At 39.6% G+C, this 20,170-nt stretch overlaps 1 protein-coding gene across 1 annotated transcript in view; it reads left to right on the plus strand.

The window, feature by feature from the left end:
• The first annotated feature begins 269 nt into the window (after window positions 1-269).
• MAOA (monoamine oxidase A) overlaps window positions 270-20,170 on the plus strand; it is a 78,891-nt gene continuing 58,990 nt past the window's right edge. Inside the window, exons 1-2 of the mRNA XM_065915060.1 lie at window positions 270-474; window positions 17,600-17,694. Of these exons, the coding sequence (XP_065771132.1) occupies window positions 402-474; window positions 17,600-17,694 (168 nt within the window). The 5' untranslated portion in view covers window positions 270-401. The remainder of the gene's footprint in view (window positions 475-17,599; window positions 17,695-20,170) is intronic.

The following is a 20,170-nucleotide window of genomic DNA, read 5'->3' on the forward strand; positions in this document are numbered from 1 at the left end:
TCAGCTTTCCTGAGAGTTTGGTGCGAGGATCTATCACGATTTCGGACTCCTCCCGAGTGTCGATTCGAGGGTCCCCCCCGCCCTCAGATCTTAGCACCCCTCGGAGTTCGATACCAGGACCTCTTACTCCCGTGAACTCTCAAGTGTCTACACAAGAGTCCACTCAGCTCTCAGAGCAAAGTTACCCCCAAAGATTAGTGGAAGGATCGGCTCCACCCCCGGATTCCCCCGGGGTACCAGTACCAGGGGTCGCTCCGCCCTTGGAGCCCGGCTCCGCCCAGGAATCGTTGGAGGAATCGGCTCCGCCTTCGGGCTCCCCCCGAGACTCGGTAGAAAAGTCCGCTCCGCCCTCGGCCAGACCCACTCCTGTACCCACGCCCCGGGAGAGCCGCAACCAGAGCATGGAGAGTCTGCAGAAGGCGAGTGACGCGGGCCAGATGTTCGACGTAGTCGTGATAGGAGGCGGCATTTCAGGTCAGTCTGGACCGTAGCACTAGCCTGAGGGACCCTGGCCGGCCAAGTGTGGGAGACTTGCCGTCTGAAAGTGGCGTTTGGGGGCGGAGGTGGGTGGGGAGGTGGGGGGGGGTCTCCCTTGTGGATGCGAGACTGCTACAGCTGCCGGGCCCCCGATCCTGCGAGGAGGGAATGGGATTGAGCCGGTGGTGTGACCTGGGGGAGGCAGGCACAAAAATTTTTACTACTACTACGAAATACTAATATTTAATTAGCTCTTGCCGTACAGTTGCATTTAGCAGTTTACGTGGATTTTCTCAGTCCTCAGCGGTCCCGTGAGGTGGGTACTCTATTCGTCCCTATTTTACAAAACCTAGAAACGGAGGTAACTCTGAGAAGTCACGTCACCCAGCTGGGAAAGTGACAATGGTTTTCTCTCACGTGAGACTCTTACTCCTAATTCCGGCGGTGGTTGTTCTGCCTTGCTGATTTCACGCCCTTTGCCCCAAACAGAACAACAGTTTATGGATTTTTGTAGTATATCGAAGTAGTAATAGTGTTGTTCCAGTCCTGCTATTCTCCAAGTGCTTTTCCTTAGAAAATCTGGTAACTGGAGAGGAAGGAGGAAGAATCTTTTAGGAAAAGGTTTCTATCTTTAAAAAAAAAAAAAAAAAAAAAAAGGTGGGGGCAGGGGGAGAAACATGGGCTCTTAGTTTTAACCTACTCCACCCGCCCCCCCCCTTTTTTTTTAGAACTCACAGAAAGTGTAGGGCATTTATTGCTCAAAGGGAATTCCTCTGTGAAGCAAGGACTGCGGGCAGATAAGGAAAAATCTGTTTGTGTCTTTCTCCACCGCCTGAATCTCGCCCTGTTATGAGGCAGCCGGCAAGCCTATGTCCCTCTAATCTCGGTTTGGGTTTGTAGCTGACCAACTGAGTGGTGTAGGAAGTTTCCTCCGATTTTCCTGGAAACCTCATCATGATTGAAACATTAAATTGTCACTTATGATGTCATAATCGGTAAAATGTTTGAAATTTAAGAATTGTGTTTCACATCTAGATAGAGTCCCACACTAGTTTGTCCAGGACCTGGGAGGATGTTAATCACTTCTGAAATATACCTGCAGGATCTAATTTAGAAGGAGGGAGAAATGAGGTGGAAGGGAGTAAGTAGGGTGCCTCCAAGTAGCCATTTTTATGTATAATCCTTTGAGGAGACTCTGAACATGCTTACAAATGAATTTTGCTTGGAGATAGCTTTTGACTTGGCCCGTTTCGTGTAACATTTTTAACCACCAGGGAAGAAACTGACTTGAGCTATTGCTCTGGCAACTCCAGTCAGGGCCAGCAAAAACACATGTATGTCAGAGCATTAGGAAAGCAGATCTTGTTTGAGAGTATGAAAAAGTATTTCTCTTATTCCCCTTCATTCATTTATTAGCTTCTTTATTCATTCAGCAAACACTTGTTGAGTGCCTGCAATGAAGTGGACTGGTGTTTCTAAAAGCCTGATTCTTGTATGCAAGCCTCCTAGATAAGCAATGTGATTGTTCATCACTGGAAAATAAAGATGATGATAATGTGTTGTGTAAATTGACTAGGAGTTCCGTCTCCGTTTCCCATCTCCATATCATTCATATTTCACAGTTTAGGGTTCTTACTGTGATTTTATGCCTGTCTTCTTCTTGTTCTAGTATCCCTTAAGGAGCATTTTGTCTTTTACTTTTTCTCTGCCTGATGACTGGCTCTTCTCCCTTTCCACACTTTACTCGAAGTAGTTGGTCATGAACAGAATTGGATTTACCATGTAGCTGATGTAAAGTTTTACAGCCTTAAAACTGCAGGTCCCTTCTGATTCTCATCCTAAAAAAAATAGCCAGTTTCATACTGAATCTTGTATTTGTAATTTTGTATTCTTTTTTTTTTCTTGAAGAGGCAACCAAATTATGTAAGCTTTAGGCTCCTCAAAATCTGGATCTTTCCATGGTCACTAAGAATTATTACTTTGTTCATTTCCACATGCGGGAAGAAGAGAGTATTTCTTGCACGGTAGTTCACACTCCTGTTCCAGAACCCAACTTCCACTTCATCAGTGACAGTGGAAAAGGCACTGGGATTCCTTTAATATTATCTCTTATCAGTCAGATTTGATTTTAACACCAAAATTGACCAGAAACATTGCTTTCTGGCTGTGGTGTCTTGCCAGATGCTTCACAACTAAAATGAAAGAAAGTAGACGTAAGTCTAGCTCAGGATAAAACCTGCACATAGACAGGGTGTTTCCCAAGCAGGTGAGAGAGGTTACTTTGCAATGGTTCTTGAGCTCTGAAACACATCATCTTTGTGTGTTCTTAGGAGTATCCCATGAGTTACTTAATAGTCCCCATATCAGTTTTAAATGCTTTTGGGTATTTCTTAAAACTCTTGTCAGAACTGGCACATTTTAATGTGCCACATGTATACATACTTACAATATATGGCCAATACTTTGCATCTGCTGTGTTATTCCCATTATATAACAAAATAGCTCTGCAAAGCATACAAATCCTAAATTCCTCAAAAGCAATCCATATGCACGGAATTATCTTTCATTTTTTGTAACTATCTCTGCACAAAGAACAGCAACATCTTAAGGTATCTCCCTTTTGTCATTAAAAATCATAGAACAGAGCATGTCTTGCAACCACAAGATCCCTTTTTCCTCCCACTCACCAGTTAAATTTTATGTATTTAATTGAGAAGGGGCAACCCTTGCTACTCATTTATAAGTAGTGTTATGGTATCTTCAATGTGCTCTGACCCTTCATCCATCATCTGTCATCCATCACCAAGTCCTTTCTGGAACTTCTTTCATGCTTTTTGTGACATCATCAGATCCTGAATTTTTATCCTACACTGATTGCTCCTTTTCTAGTCCTTTCATTGGGCCCATATTCTTGCAACCTTTTGGTTTTGAAATGGCCTCAAGGTTCAGTTATTCATCACTTTGGGGCTCATATGCACTCTCCCCCTCTCTTTTTCATTCTAGGACCTCACCTTTCACTTTATCTACACAAAACTCTTAAGCCTCTAGTTTGAATGCTTTGTCCCAAGTCCTGTCCCATAGCTTATCTGCTCTTGGATATTTATATTTCCGAGTTGACTGTCTTATTCTTACTTCATATTTAACGTGTTCCAAAGCCTCCTTGTTGTCCAACCCAGCTTCTCTTACTCCCTTCCTCAACTCTGTTCTTGGCACCACTATCCTTTCCATCATTTGGGGCACTCCTTCTGTTTTATCTTCTATGGCCAATCAACAGATCCTTCTAACTCCTCCTTGGAGCTCTTTCATCTCTTGTATGTCCGCCATCCCCAGGAAGGACCCTTAATCCCTTTGACTAACCAGGTTTTAACCATCTTCCTAAGGACCACCCTTTGGGGTCTCCCTTCATTGTCCATCCCAGACTTGATTTTTTAAAAAATACTTCTTTCATCAGCTTGTTCTGCTCAAGACATTCAGTGGTCTATTGCCAGCCTCTCAAGTTCCCCTTCCCACCCCACACAAGTATCTAGTCCCACCTTGTTGGACAAGTAGCATTTCCCACCATCCCTAACATGGCTTTAGTCACACTGCTGTCTTGTCTTTAATGCTACACCATGTTTATTTTGTTCCTCTTGTCCTTCCCTGTTTTTGTTTCTCTTAACACAGAAGTGCTTCTCTCTGAACATTTGCATCCTATCCATTCTTCAATACCTGATTAAAACCCTTTGGCTTGATCCTTTTGCCTCTCCTTGACTTTTCTCTCTTGTGGAGCTTGTAATCTATATCTGACCATTTGAACTTATTTTATGTCCTATGTCTTGGTGTTATTTTAAGGATAGCAGTTGAGTCACTGACTTTACATGCTAGTTCTTACTCACAAACCAACACAGATACAGCAAATGACAGAAACCCAGCGGTGTAAGATTTTAAAATCTGCCCCTGGGAATTTCTGAATTAGCTCTCTTTAGGAAGAGAGAATAAAAGGTAAAGAGAGGGGGAAAAAATCCCACCTCCGGGGACAGTGAATACTTCAGAGTCTTTGGGCCAAAGGAGTTTTTAAAAGACAGTCTAGTCCAGTCCCCTAAGATTTTAATCATCTCCACAGTATCTCCTGGCTATAGCTTTGAACAAACACATCTAGGGAAAGAGAATGCTGTACCCCAGAAAGCAGCTCATTATGAGCAGGGGTGGTTCTGGGGCCTGGAAACTCGTTCAAGCATTTTGGGAGCTGCTACCATATGCCTACCAGATCACAGAGCTAGAGGTAGATAAAGAGGAATAACAAGTGTCCCAGCTTACACAGGGCCCCACCCTCTTGTGAGCAGTAACCAAGTGAGAAAATAATTGACATTCATACAATGAGAGAAATATTAATATTATGAATCTGAACAGAATGCCAGGACCTTGAGAGATAAGTAGGATTTTTAACAGGTAGAGATAAGAGGATAGAAAAAAGACATATCAGAGAGTCCAGAGGAGTACAGATACAGAGTCGGGAAGCCCTAAGACACATATGAGCATTGTTTAATTTAAACCCATGACACGAGTCCCAGGGAAGGAAAACAGTTGCCTGCTGTGCCTCTAGTGATGTGATCCTGGTAGTCGCTGAGGTCACCCTGGTGTGTCACGTCTGCTCCCATGGTTAGCCAGGACACAGTGAAAGCACTTTCATCATAACACTGGATAGTCCTGGGTGGTTAAAGTCTTTCCATGTTTTTTTTTTTTTTAGATTAAGTTTCAAGTGTCTTGTAGAGAGAGGTATTTCTAAATAGTGACTAAGCAACAGAACCTCCCTGTATTTATATCCACAAGCTGAGCTCCACTAAAAGACTTGAGAGCACTAGCCACTCAGAACGTTGTGCTGTGTAAGAGCAGCAAGGATGGAATCTTTCTTATCACTGGAGACAGAAAAGTCATTTCGCAAGAAGACTGACTAATGTTCTGAATCCTGCCAGCGAGTCCACAACATACCACAGTTTCCCTTTTTGTTGAACTACACCACCATGAAGAATCATTTCTGCTAGCAGTGTTTTAGGCATTTTTAACCCAGAACTTGGCAGCACATGCTGTATGGTTTTGTAGTGATTAAGAAAAGCTTACAATACACTTAGTTTCCATGCCTTGGTTATTTAGATACTCTGTGGTTCACTGCAACTTAAGCATTCATTTTCTGCCTCTCAGGACCACTTCTTTGCCCCTATTTTTTTCTCTAAGCTAGGATTCTTTAACTTTATTAACTTTTGATGATGAACAAAGAATACAAGAATTAAATTTACTTGGTTCTGATTTTTTGATGTCTTCATGGTTGAATGAGCTTTGGGGTCTATCTGGCATTTAATGGGCAGTTTTAGCATTTGGCCAATACTAATTTATATGAATCTATACATAATTCTTGGCTATTTAGTAATAGATCTAAGGACTTCCCTGGTAGTCTAGTGGTTAAGACTGCGCTTCCACTGCAGGGGGCATGGGTTTAATCCCTGGTTGGGGAACTAAGATCCCACATGCTGTGGCATTGCCAAAAAGAAAAAACAAACAAAAAACCCAAACAAACATAAAACAAGAGATCTAAGTATAATATAATTATAGAAGTATAGTATAACTATAGTATAATTGGATCACAGAGACCAATAGTTGAGAAAAGGAAATGTGGAAGTCTGTTATTGGCAAGTATTGGGTCATGCAGCCTTTGTGCAGGTGTGACATATACATATATTACATATGATAAATCTGGCCAGTATTTAAATGCAGGTATACTCCCCCAAACTGAGGTAATATTGCAGTTTCATATCATACACAGGGGTTTGCAAGAGTATAGACATCCAATCAGCACTGGTTTGAAAATGACACTTGCATGTATGAAGTGAAGTGAAGTTGCTTTAGTTGTGTCTGACTCTGCAACCCCATGGACTGTAGCCTGCCAGGCTCCTCTGTCCATGGGATTTACCAGGCAAGATGCTGGAGTAGGTTGCCATTTCCTTCTCCAGAGGATCTTCCTGACCCAGGGTTCGAACCTGGTTATCCTGCATTGCAGGCAGACTCTTTACTGTCTGAGCCACCAGGGAATTCCTTGCATGTATGAGGTAGATGGATTTCATAATGATAGTTACTTTTCATTTTAAATTCAAGTGTTTAGAACTGCATAAAATGAATCAAAAGAAGTCAAGTTACATTTTAAATGTAACTGTTTGAGACAAGTTGACTGTTAGGACTACTTTATCCTTTTATTTGAAAAATGTTTTGCAGTTTTACCAGCAATTTATGTTTTCTTTGGATGATCTGCTTTTTATTCTGTTGTCATCTAGCCTTATGAATTAAGGCAGCTTAACATCTTTGAATCACAGTTCTGTCATTTGAAAAATTAGAGGTTGGATTAAGTTATGCATGATCTATCTTCCAGTATCTTTTTCAATATAGTTGGTTCAAGGGTCTGTCTTCAGCTTTCTCTTTTGGACCCCTTCTTCAAAGCTTTTTCTTTTGTTCTTCCATGTTGTATTTTGGAAATGATTTTCATCATTCTTCATATTGATATCCTACTCTAACTTAAATCAATATTTGGGTCTTTCTTCCAGATACTCATTCACACTGTCCATCACCAACTCCCAGAACTTTCTCAAACTCATGTCCATGGAGTCGGTGACGCCATCCAACCATCTTATCCTCTAACACCCAATTCTCCTCTTGCCTTCAATCTTTACCAGCATCAGGGTCTTTTCCAATGAGTCAATTCTTTGCATCAGGTGACCAGAGTATTGGAGCTTCAGCTTCAGCATCAGTCCTTCCAATGAATATTCAGGACTGATTTCTTTTAGGATTGGCTGGTTTGATCTCCGTACAGTCCAAGGGACTCACAAGAGTCTTCTCCAACACCACAGTTCAAGAGCATCAACTCTTCGGTGCACAGCATTCTTTATAGTCCAATTCTCACATCCATACATGACTACTGGAAATCATAGCTTTGACTAGACGGACCTTTGTTGGCAAAGTAATGTTTCTGCTTTTTAATATGATGCCTAGGTTGGTCATAGCTTTTCTTCCAAGGAGCAAGCGTCTTTTAATTTCATGACTGCAGTCACCATCTACAGAGATTTTGGAGCCCAAGAAAATAAAGTCTGTCACTGTGTCCAATGTTTCCCTATCTCTTTGCCATGAAGTGATGGGACCAGATGCCATGATCTTACTTTTCTGAATGTTGAGCTTTAAGCCAACTTTTTTGCTCTCCTCTTTCACTTTTATTAAGAGGCTCTTTAGTTCTTCACTTTCTGCCATAAGGGTGGTGTCATCTGCATATCTGAGATTATTGATAATTTCTCCTGGCAATCTTGATTCCAGTTTGTGGTTCATCCAGATAGAACAGTGAACCTGCCTATTTTGAAAAGAAAGAACTTGGGGAGAGAACATTGGTGAAGAAAATGGAAGGCTGTGGTGGTCGATGTGATTTTTAACTACTAATATTGGCATTTACAGATTTTATGTATTGAGTTAAAACCATCAGTGTTAAATATACATTTCAATTTAATATACATTTGTAATAACAAATAAGGTCATTGGTCATTGAAGGCATCTGACAGAATTCAGACCCAAATGGAAGAGTTAAGTTATGTTAGTCCATTTATCTATCCAGTGACCGTGTGAGGCATAGGCCCCCTCTATGTAGTAGGGGTTACAACTATGAACCTGAAGTGCCCTTGATGTTTGAGGCTAGTTCAGTGGTGACACAAAAAGGAGAAGGATATGACAAACAGGAAAGTGTTTCATGGTGGAAATAATGCTTGACAGAAGTGCTGTGGATCTTGGATAAATTCTGAAATGTAATAAGAATGACCTTTCAAGTGACTTTTTTTTTCAGATTAAATTAATTAACTGTTATCTGTGGCCTGAGTTAAAAACCTTTTTCTTGCATGTCTGCATATATTCTTCACTCATTTATTTATTTATTCAATAAATGTTGATTGAACACTCAATATGTGCTTTGAACAAAGTTTATGGTTTTAGCTTTTTTCCATCTTTGGGAACATTGCTTCTAAAACTTCAGTATGAACTGATGTTTGACTGTACTTTTTTCCTTGTAGTATTTGATCCAAGAGTCCAAAAGTGCCATTAATGTAAGAATCCTTTGGTCAGAGAACACGTCACTGAATAATAGAAAATTAATAAAATATTTAATATGTGATATACACTATACACATTCATAGGTGGTGATGAACGTCAAAGTTGAAGAAAAATCCCACTTTAAGAAATAAACAGGAAGAACTAGGAGAGCCAGTAGAACATAAACGATAGCTACACTAAAGCTTTGCTTCAACCCTTAGCTTGTGCTCTAGGCATTGTTCACTTGGGACCCTGCTTAGGTGAGTTTATTACTAAATAGTTGCCAATATTTTAAGAAATGAAACCAGATTTTCCAAAGTGTATTTTTTTAGATGTAATTTTTTTTTAGGCAAAAGGTGGAGCAATGCTAAGTTAAAGGAGTCTCTTCACTGCAGGACTTATCAGAGCCTTTAGTATGCCAGCATGCATCATAACATTTCCCAGAAGGGAAAACAGCATATGTCCCAACTTCCATGACCATTGATAATTTACCCCAGAGCATCTTGAAGACTAGTATTCCATAAAACATTTTGGAAATTGCTGCCTAACCACGGTGCATCCGACTATGTAGAATCTGAGTACAGCAGTGTGGAGTGCCCCTGAGTATATTTTCAGTTTCAGTGAAAGAATGGGGCAAATAATGAGTTAGAGGGTAATTGCATTCCCTAAGTTGGGTGAGATCCATTTATCTAAAGTGAAGATGAATGCTAAACAATAATCAAATAAATTAGGACTGTCTAGACAACCAGTCTGTCGAATTCAGGGCAAATTAAAGTTAATTGCTAGTTTTTATCTATTTATCATTTGAGACAGTTCTGTCTTTTTAGCTTATCAAAGGGATTAGAAGATTTGGCATTTTCAAAAGCAGATATTTATTTCTCTGAAAGGAAGCACAAAATGCAGGTAGATATAGATAGATAGATAGGTAGATAGATAACAAGAATGGTTTTATCATGTGTATGTATGTAGAAAATGTACTAGTAGTATTAAGAATCTCCTAACTTACTTAGGCATAAAGGTTTAAATGACCAGGCACTCTATCCTTGTCAGTCTTTCTTAGTTGCTTGAGATAAATATAATCTAAGTAGCTTTGGAAGCTTGACTGTTGCCCTCATCCAGGGCACGGTTTTGTTTTCTTGGTGTGTAGTTCGTCTGTTCATTGCAACAAGCATTTGAGCACCTGCAACACAGCAGGCTCGATTCCAGGGATGCAAAGGTGTATAACACATGTTAGACACTAGTCAAGAGGCAGATCTCTGGGCGGGTGGTTATGTTGCCTTGGACAAGGGCAAAAGGCCACAGTGGTTTGGACAAGAGTGGCCATGACTACAGTGGTGGGAAGCAGCAGATGTATAGAGAATGCCAGGTGGTGATGTGTGCTAAGAAGAAAAATACAGCAGGGTAACAGATTGTGAGAGATGATTATATCACTTGTCCATATTGAAAGTGGGATCACTGAACATTTTTCATGAGGAGTATGCTACATTTCAAGGTTTATTCTAATCATTTGTTGTAGAAGGAAAATCAATAATTGAACTGGAAAGGGTAGCACAAGTCAAATGGACAAATTTCGTCTTTTCCTAATGTGAGTGTACTTGAAGAAGTAAGGTAAAAGAAAGGGCCCTTGGCGAGGAGGTAGAGAAGGCAGGTATGAAGCTAGGTTCCACAGTTACAGATTTAGAGCCCAGAAAGCAAAGGGCCATTTCCTCAAAGTCTTCGTTGCTGATGTTAATTCCTTCTCCAGGTGTGCTGTGTGGCTTAAATCATTTCCTATCCCATTTCTATGGGGAGGAGCCATCTCAGGATATCAGAAGCACTGCTGAATCTGTGGAAGCACGGTTTCCATGGGCAGCGGCTGTAAGAAGCTGGAGCGTGGTTTGAGGTTGCTATGGCAACACCGATGCTGGCTGCATACATCATCTCACCCAGGCTTTCCTGATCTAATAACCAGGATTAACAACTGCCTGAACTCTCATATGAGGTGTGCTTTTAGCAGACGAGTTTTTTTTAAGCCTCTCTAATAAATCCATTAACCTATTTTATTTTGGTTTCTCTAAAACCCAAATGATTGAAGAGAGAGAAACCAGAAAAGAAATTATATTGTTTTAAGCTCATCATCCTTATTTAAAATACTTAATTGCAAAGTGATTAAAGATTCTCTTCTGCCATTTTCCCTTTTTTGGGTTTTTGCATTTTGAAACTGATCAGATCCTTATATACATAATAGGGCTTTAACAAACTCTTTGTGCATTTAGCTTCTCCACAGAAGACCACTGTGACAGAAAACCTACTACTGTCACAGAAAACCACTGGACATTTGGGAGTTTGGGGCTCTATTCCTCCTAATGAACTTGGTTTGCCACGATTTGGGAGAGGAAGAGCTCTTGGTGCAGGTGCAGAAATATTTTACCAGTGCCCCCCTTAGATCTCTCTCTTCAGACATGCCCATGGGAGGTTCACAGGCTAGATACTATGACACTTATGAGTCTAGGATACCAATGAATCTCATACACTTGCAAGTTTAATAGATCCTCTGCAAGACTTGTTTTTCCTTCCCATCTCTGACATGAGTCCAGGAGTCTATAGGTCTAACAGCATGTGTTGGAGCCAGCTTCTACTGTCTTGAAAGGACTGAGACTGATTGAACATATGTCTTCCCAGTTTCACGTTAGTGATATCACACTGGTAGCTTGTAATCACACTGATGATTCCAAATCAGCCATGATGAGAGTGTATTTATATCATGGAGATACAAATGTTGCAAATCAAGTGTCTTCTCCATGGCCTGAGGCCAGGGATGGTTGTTAACCATTTACTAGCCTACCACTATTAAAACCCTTTCCCCTATCTTGAAGGTGGGGAGGGGTGCCAGGAGGGGTGGGTGGGAAGCTGGCTTCTTTTATTGCCCTAGATTCCATGTGGCCATTAAATGATAGAAAATGAATGACAGGAAGAGCTATCATGCACAATACTCTTAGCTTTGGCTAATCTGTATATCTCTGGAACAAAATGAAATAGGTTTATATGGCATTTTCTCTTTCTATAACATATGAAAATAAAAAATTTGATTTTAAAATTTATTTTTAGTAGCTACATTGTATTTGATGACTTACCTTCAGACTAAAATCTTTTCTTTTCTAACAATTTTATCCCATCTACCAAAAAAAAACCAACTTCTATTTATTGATTTTGAAATATATGTCAGAAACCCTTAAACTAATCTGTGGAGTTGACATTTGAGAGATGATTTTTTCCCATAGGTGGTTATTGAATTTTGTAGTGATGAGGGGAGGGTAGAATGCATAGTGATTACACAGAATAAGGAGAAAAAAAGAATTAAGAAATATAACTGAATACTTATACCTTGAAGCAGGCATTATTTTAGTGTTTTTTTTCCCCATTCAAATCAACAGACAGTAGTTGATATATTAGATAAAGCCCTTTTGGACCACGAGTGTTTGCCTGTGCTTTATGACTTAACTGAGTTATTTATTCAAAATTAGCTATTGTTCAAAAGTAAATTTTCTAATGGCATCTTGACTGTATTTTCATATTCTGTATTTTCTAGCTTTAAACTATCTTGGAAGTTCTTTATCAGAACCTTCTTCACAGTAAATATGCAAGCTGAAACTTTCACTCCCCACCCCCAATTTATTCAGCATCTTAGAAAGTGTATTTTTTTAAATGACTTAAATCTTTCCCTTTAAAATTCCAAGGGAATTTTCCCTTTAAAATTTTCCCTTTAAAACTCCAAAAATTGTTTTGCCTGAAGTTTTACTTTCATTTTGGGTTTGAAGGATTTGTTAACAAAAGAAACCACTTGTTACACACAAATAAAGAATGTCAATGTATGACAAAAACCACTACAATATTGTAAAGTAATTAGTCTCCAACTAATAAAAATAAATGGAAAAAATTTTTTTTTTAATTTTAAACAACAAAAAAAAAGAATTTCAATTTTTAAAAAAAAATTTTTTTTATTAGTTGGAGGCTAATTACGTCACAACATTTCAGTGGGTTTTGTCATACATTGACATGAATCAGCCATAGAGTTACACGTATTCCCCATCCCGATCCCCCCTCCCACCTCCCTCTCCACCCGACTCCTCTGGGTCCTCCCAGTGCACTTAATAGAAGTTTATTTAACTTAATTTCAACATGCAGTCGTTTAAAGGAAAGGTATAGAAACAATAGAGAGAAATAACAGTGTATACATCACCAAATTGGGCTGAAACCTGCCTCTAGACTTGAACAGCACTGGGAAGCTCCAAGTAACAGCAATCTGGAGTCCCAGTTGGGTAAAGGGTCCCTGCCGGTGCCTCCATCCCACTGGCGAGACTTTAGATTGCAGCTTTGGGGGTCCTGCTTATAACCCTAGGCCACAAACTGGTATTATCATCAGTTTGCATGCAAAAATGCAGCTCTGTTTTTTTTAACTTTTACAATGCTGTTTGTTTCATCTTGTGAGTCATAAGATTCCTTAAATCCTGGGGGCCTGGCTAGGTTCCCAGGGGCTTAAGGAATTCTAAGACCCACTCTTTCTTATCTATAAAGCGCTGCTTGACTTATGATAACAATTGGTGTGCTTATAGGCAGACATGTAGTCCAAGAAGGATCAGAAGTTGGTCAGAGGCCTGCTCCCCTACTTCTGAAGCCTGAACAAGACTGCTTTCATTTTAATTTCCCTAACAGATCTTTTGAAAACCATTTTTTCTGGAATCCCTTTGAAAGGTTTTAAACATGTTACTTATTTCTCAAACTAAGAGCTCAAACTTTTTTGGCCCTTGCTGAGACAGGGCCAATCGTTTTCCTGTAATGTAGAAACCTTCCCCCCACCCCCAAGCTTTTAAATTTTGTTTATATCCTTAAATGCCAAAGTACAAAATGACCTTTGTTACTGGTGTGCTCATTTGTCCTGGCTCAGCTAGCCCTGCTTCCTCCACCTCCTTTAGCCTCTGGAGTAGTGTTCATTTACTACTGTCACTGGACCCCACTCATCAAGCTTGTTTAGAGTTACACATTAGATTCTACTTTATTGAGGCTCCAGCTTTATAAGTTAGTGTGTAAGAAATAAAATTTTTCACTTTTTAGGAGACTTTGTTGTGGACATATCAGGCACTTGGTTTCCTTATCGGGAATATGGGGGTAATAAACCTATTCTGAAGAAAGACAGAGGCAACAGGGAAGGCACCTGAAATTGATCTGTAGGATGTGAAGCACTAAACCAACTGTCAGGCTGCCTCTGGGGGCATGATTGCTACAGGTCTCAACAGCTGCTGGAATTCAGAGCCACCTCTGCTTCTGCTTAGGCAGCATGCAGAGGGCAAGTTCCTCCTCCCTTAGAAGAGGAGCTAATCAAGTAATTCTAGCAAACCCAAGGGTGTTTTAATCAATCTAATTGATTGATTATGGCTTATGGTTAGATTGATTAAGGGGAACTGGGAAGAAGTTAAACTTTTTGCATCTGAGTTTCTCTGCTTTTCAATATAGAGCAGTGCTTTGAGCCTAAAAGATGTTCATATCTTTTGACCTAGTAATCTCCCTTACTAGGACGTAATCCTACAGAAATAAACATAACAAAGATTTATGCATAAATATGTTTTTCATCACACCTTCATCCTTTTTCTTTTCTTATGATGGTCAGCAGAATAGGCCTTTGGCTCTGTCCCAGAAAACACATTGCACCAAAGTTTGCAGACATTGGCTCACATTTATTTAAACTGTCACGGGATGCCTTTTTTGTGAGCAGATTCCAAATATTTGTTGCATACCTAAATCTTGGATGGATGTCAGTAATGCAAGGGTACACTGTACTTGAAGGAGTCAAAGGTTCATACAAACATTAGCAGAGAGCAGCATTGGATATTATGGTTTAGCCTTCCTCCATTTTAGATCTTATATACCCAAACTCATTCTTGATTCTGGGTATGTGTACTTTATACCATTCTCTGTATCAACAAAATACCATGTCAGTCTGGGTCCTCTGAGAGCAGACATCAAAACAGAACTAGCCATGTTTAGAAGTTTATTATAGGAAAAGCTGGTGAAGGATAAAGGGGGAGAGAGAGTAGGAGCAGGCAAGTTGTTTTTAAAAGAATGAAAGAAACCAGGTACTCCTGTATAATTTCCTACAGTCTAGATTTTGTTGATTGCATCCCAGTAATATTATTTAACATGTCCTTCTGGCCCCAAGTGTCATATCTAGAGGCTAGATCACATTAGAATTTAGTTTAGTTGCTCTTTCCCTTTCTCCCCTTCCTTCCTTCCTTCCTTCCTAATTACTTCATACATGGTGGTATGCACTTCCTTTAAAAGACTGGTAGTGTCTGGTTATCTCTCTCTTGTGTGTGTCATGTTAGCATCTGTTGACAATCTTTGCACTCTATCTATTAATTCCTTAAAGGTTGCAAAATGCTGATATTCTAATTATTTCTGTCTTCACTTATTAACTAGTATACTTTTATACAGTGAAATCTCCCTTTGTTAGCTACCTGGTTACTTTGGGTTTCAGTGCAAATAGGAAAGATAGGATGAATGCCAAATTCTTTTTTTTTTTTTTTTAAAAAGTTGACTCCTTAGTATTTTCCAAAGGTGACCAATGAGAGTTTTTATTTATTTATTATTATTATGAGTGAATTTAAGCCATTCCAGCTGGGGTTTGTTGTTGTTTTGGCCATGTTGCACAGCTTGCCTAGGATCTCAGTTACCCAACAAGGGATTAAACCTGCGGCACTACAGTGAAAGCCCAGATTCCTAACCACTAGGCCACCAGGGAACTCCCTGCAGTTGTTTTCATTTGATACTCAAACTGTTCCATCTTTGGCCAGTGGGAATTCTTATAGATAGATTTATGAGCTGTTTTGTCATGATCCTAGTGGTCTCTGTTAGCCTCCTTGCTCTCTGTTATGATTTGATATTCCAGACCCATCTTGTACATTTCTTGCCCCAGATTTCTACTTAGTCTCATTGTTCTTACATCTGAATTTCCTTATTTCTAGGCCCCAAATCCTGGATCACAGTGATAGCAGCCTGATTACTCATTTGCTTTGTTTCACATTACATACATAATGGCCTCAAAATAACAATTCTAAACCTAGCACCCACAAAATGATTACTGATTAAAATGTTTGCAGTTCTTTTCTGTTTTTAGGATATATACCATTAGAAATGAACTATCACGTTACTGGGCTTTAAAAATCACTAAGAATAGTTCCTCTTCTTAACCACTTGTACACATATTTAGGTATCATTTTACTAATCTTATCTCTGGTGTCATTCTTATTTCTCTTTCACCCTGATATTCTGACATTTTTTTCTCTTTGAGTATATTTATCTATGTAGTCTGCTTCATGTTTTTTTTTATAATAGAGGAGTATAAAGATAACTAGGTATAAGAGAAATTGAAGTACAAAAAAGGTAGATTTTAAAATGTGTATACATGCCCTTTTTTCCTTACTCTGTGAGCTGAGAGGTCTTAGAAACATGATTCTCTAGTATCAATAGGCATGCTTAGAGCCCAGATCTTGGTTTCTGAAACTGTTCTCTAATAAAAGGAACCAGTGCTCACTGGAAAAATAGCTGATTGTAGGGCTGGGCAGAGACAGACAAGCCTGGTACATCTTGTAATACCAGAAAGTAACGAAATCCTCAAATACATACATACACACAAAATGCTAAGTGGCCAAAGCTGAAACAATTTGAGCAACAAAAGAAGTAGCATAATGTTGGATTATAACCAAAAGTATAAAACAACTATCTATGAATCCATAAGAATTTAAGTAAATGGTTAAATAAATAAATAAGTGGGGTAGAAGAGACAAATCTGTGCAGATGAATTTTAAATAATTTATGTCAGTACTCCACCCTCAGAGAAGGGCATGGCAACCCACTCCAGTATTCTTGCCTGGAGAATCCCCATGAATAGAAGAGCCTGACGGGCTACAGTCCATGGGATCACAAAGAGTCAGACATGGATGAGCAACTAAGCACTCCACCCTTGAGGAAGTAGGACATAACTCTCTACTTCTAAAGTGCAGACTTTACATAGACTTCCTTCCAAAGAGTATAGCATGGAAGGGGAGAAAAAGAATAGCTTTACAGTGGAGAAACCTGGCCAAACACTACCTCAGCCTCGGTGATCAAGATTAACATCAGTGATAAATCATGTTCATAGCATGCACCATTGATATAATGTTAATCTACAACATTTGCTTCTACTTTTCTGGTATTAACTACACTGTTTTTTTTTTGTTGTTGTTGTTTCTTTCATTTTGTTTGATTTGACTTGGCTTGTGGAATCTTAGTTCCCCAACCAGGGATTGAACCTGGGCCATGGCAGTGCAAGCAATGAGTCCTAACAACTGGACCACCAGAGAATTCCCTTACTATACTGTATTTAAAAATATACTTTTTATGAAAATTTTTATTTATGAGTGAAAGCCTGTACTCAACTTTGAGCAAATAAATAAAGTATGAAACGTGGTTCCTGCCTTTGGTAATTTTTAATCTAGTTGGGAAAACAAGATCTAGCTAGCATGTAATCCAGATATAGATAATCAGGTCACTATAGGGGGATTTAAATTGAGTAAAGCACAGAGATACTGTGGACTGGTGTAAGGTAGGGCGAGTTTCCAGGAAAACACTTCTGTTTATACAGTCAGGATTTCTAGAATAGCGGCATGATAAGGGTTGATTGAGGAGTTCAACAGATTCTTTTGCATATGATTTGATTATCACCAACCCCCCAAATATATATATATATATTTTAAATTATTACATTTTTAACCAACCTTATGATAGATAATAAAATTAAATTATGATACATAATATAATATATGCTAGATTATAAAATTTTGGGCTCAGTAATCACAGTGAGGTGATTAGATAGAATCACAAAATTTATTAGATAGACAGGACAATCAATGAATTGTATATGATGTTCTGCATTTATATTATATGTAGACCTGCTTAAATCTTCAATGTTTCACATTTAGATGTTAATATGTTCTTCGACTTTTTTTTTTTCCCCTTCTAGGCTTATCTGCTGCCAAACTCTTAGCCGAACATGGAGTTAATGTTTTGGTTTTAGAAGCCCGGGAGAGAGTTGGAGGAAGAACATACACAGTGAGGGTAAATGATTTTGATACCTACATAAATACAAAATCTCACACAAACTAGAAGTGGGGTCATTGGAAGTTCCAGAGCTGGGGGGAATGTCAAGAGTGTATGCAGTTAAGCCATTGATCCACCATAGTCCTAGACTACTTTATTAAATAAGTATCTGTTCTTTTCAACACCCACCCACCAAAGAGTGTCAGCCTCTGACCTTCAGTAGCTTGCATTCTAGTGAAGAAAACAAACCTGGACAAATAATTTCAATACAGCATCATCATTTCCATACCAGAGACCTAAATAGAGGATATAGTATCTCAGGTGAGGTAAGGTTTAGCTGGACTTGAAGTGACTATACCTTCACCACATACACATACACACACACACAATATAGATTCCTTGTTTATTTATCCAAGGACACACAACTTAAAAGAAGTGTGACCACAGAAAGCAGAGGCAAATGTAACGTGTTTCTGTGCAACTTTTTCCTTAGCCCTTGTTCTCCAAGAGGTGCACTGCTGAGAGAGGCACGCTTTGCTCAGGTGGGGTCAGTGAGACATGAGAAGGAATCCCAGTTCTTGCTACATCACAGCGGTTTTTTTTTTTTTTTTTCATTTATTTTTATTAGTTGAAGGCTAATTACTTTACAATATTGTAGTGGGTTTTGTCATACATTGACATGAATCAGCCATGGAGTTACATGTATTCCCCATCCCATCACAGCCTTTTAATACACACTTTTAATACTTACATCACCACTTTGGGGAAAATGCAAGCTAACTGGTGTTTACAACTGTTTAAAGAAATGGCTGCAGGTTGTTGGATCTGTGGAGATCTGATGAAAGGATACAGGGAAGGAAGAAATAAAGACAAAGATGGAAGTTGAGGAACATGAAGATTTGAGCAGCAGGCAGAGGCAGAGAAGCCAGAGAGGAGCAGTAGAGGCAGAGGAGGAAGACCAGATTAGGGCAGTGCCATGAAAATCAGTAAAGAGGATGGGATGATAAACAGAATCAAATGCCAGGGGCATTTGACACATAATGAAGGCTGTTAAGAGGCCCTTGTATTTGGCTTTTAGAAGGTCATTAATGAGCCCCTTTGCTAGAGCACACAAATCGAGCATTAAAGGCTGAGGATTGGCAACAGGGACAAAACCAGACTGTTGAAGTGACTGGAAGGAGAGGAAGCATCTAATTAGAAGATGTATCAGACTTATAATAGAATGACTTATGCAGTGATAATAATGATGATTTAAGCAATCCAAACATTCAGTCCTTTTATATAAGAAGAAGTCTGGTGGTTGGTAGTCCAGGCTGGTGCAGGGGTTCAGCTCTGTCAGCAAATCTTTAGGATCTCTCTGTCCTTCTGCCCAGCCATTCTTTTCCTGTTGGCTTCTTGCCTAGTGGTAACCAGATGGCTTTAGCATCTCGCAGCATCAGGCCCTCACTCAAGGCAGGAAGGGGCGGTGAAGAGGCGGCCCAAGTCTTATCTGCAACAAAGCCTTTCTTTTTCCAGAAGAACCCGTGAGACATTTGCTTTAGTCTCATTGGCTAGATTTGGGACACACAGCTACCCTCAGCTGCCAGGGAGCCTGGGAAAGCAAGTATTTAACATTTCCAGGCTGCATAATAGAAGCAGGCATGGGAAAAGGAACATACATGGGTATAAAATAGTCAGCCAACATCTAAACAAGGATATTGTGCCAGCTCTTTTCAGTCACACCAAGCCAAGCTCCCCTTCTGTCCATCACTTTCTGCCTTTTCAGACCTACAAGAATGTATCATAGGCCTATTTTTACTTTGCTCAGCTCTAAGAGTACCCTACAGCCTTGCTACTCAACGTATACTGTGAGCCACCTGTCTGGGAATCACCCTGGAGCTTGATAGACATGCAGAGTATCAGGCCCTGTCCTAGACCTGCTGACTCTGCATTCTGACAAGATCCTTAGGGGACCCTACAGAAGTGCTGCTCTTTGCTATAGGCTCGCTTGCTTTAAATGAATGTGAATCTACATAAACTGCATTTGAAGCATTTGAGTACCTCCTCAGAAGGAGGTTATTGGTCTGGGAGTGAGGAGACTGGGGCTCTGACCCTCGTACTGGCCTGACACCCTGTCTTACCTTGGGTAAGTACTATTAGCACTTTACATCTCAGTTTTCTCATCTGGGCAGTGAGATATAAATGGGCTTGAAGCTCCCTCCAACTTCAGGTTCTAATCGAAGGTAGTGTGTTGTAGTGCAAAAGAAGGATTGCATATTCTGCCTGTACCACCTTAATAGATATGATTCATCTGTCATTTTCTGAAGAATATTCCTTCATTTTGGAGATAGGTATTAAGTTGTCCCTTTGCCCTACTTTTCTTATCTCTAAAACCTTTTGGTTATTAAATAGGAGCATCAGTCATGTTGTGGATTTTTCAGTTCTCTTTTGGCAGAACTTAGTTTTGTTTTTGTTTTTAACTGAAGTATAGTTTCCCTGGTGGCTCAGATGGTAA

Source organism: Muntiacus reevesi, chromosome X (assembly GCF_963930625.1).
Source record: "Muntiacus reevesi chromosome X, mMunRee1.1, whole genome shotgun sequence".
Classification (NCBI taxonomy): Eukaryota; Metazoa; Chordata; class Mammalia; order Artiodactyla; family Cervidae; genus Muntiacus; species Muntiacus reevesi.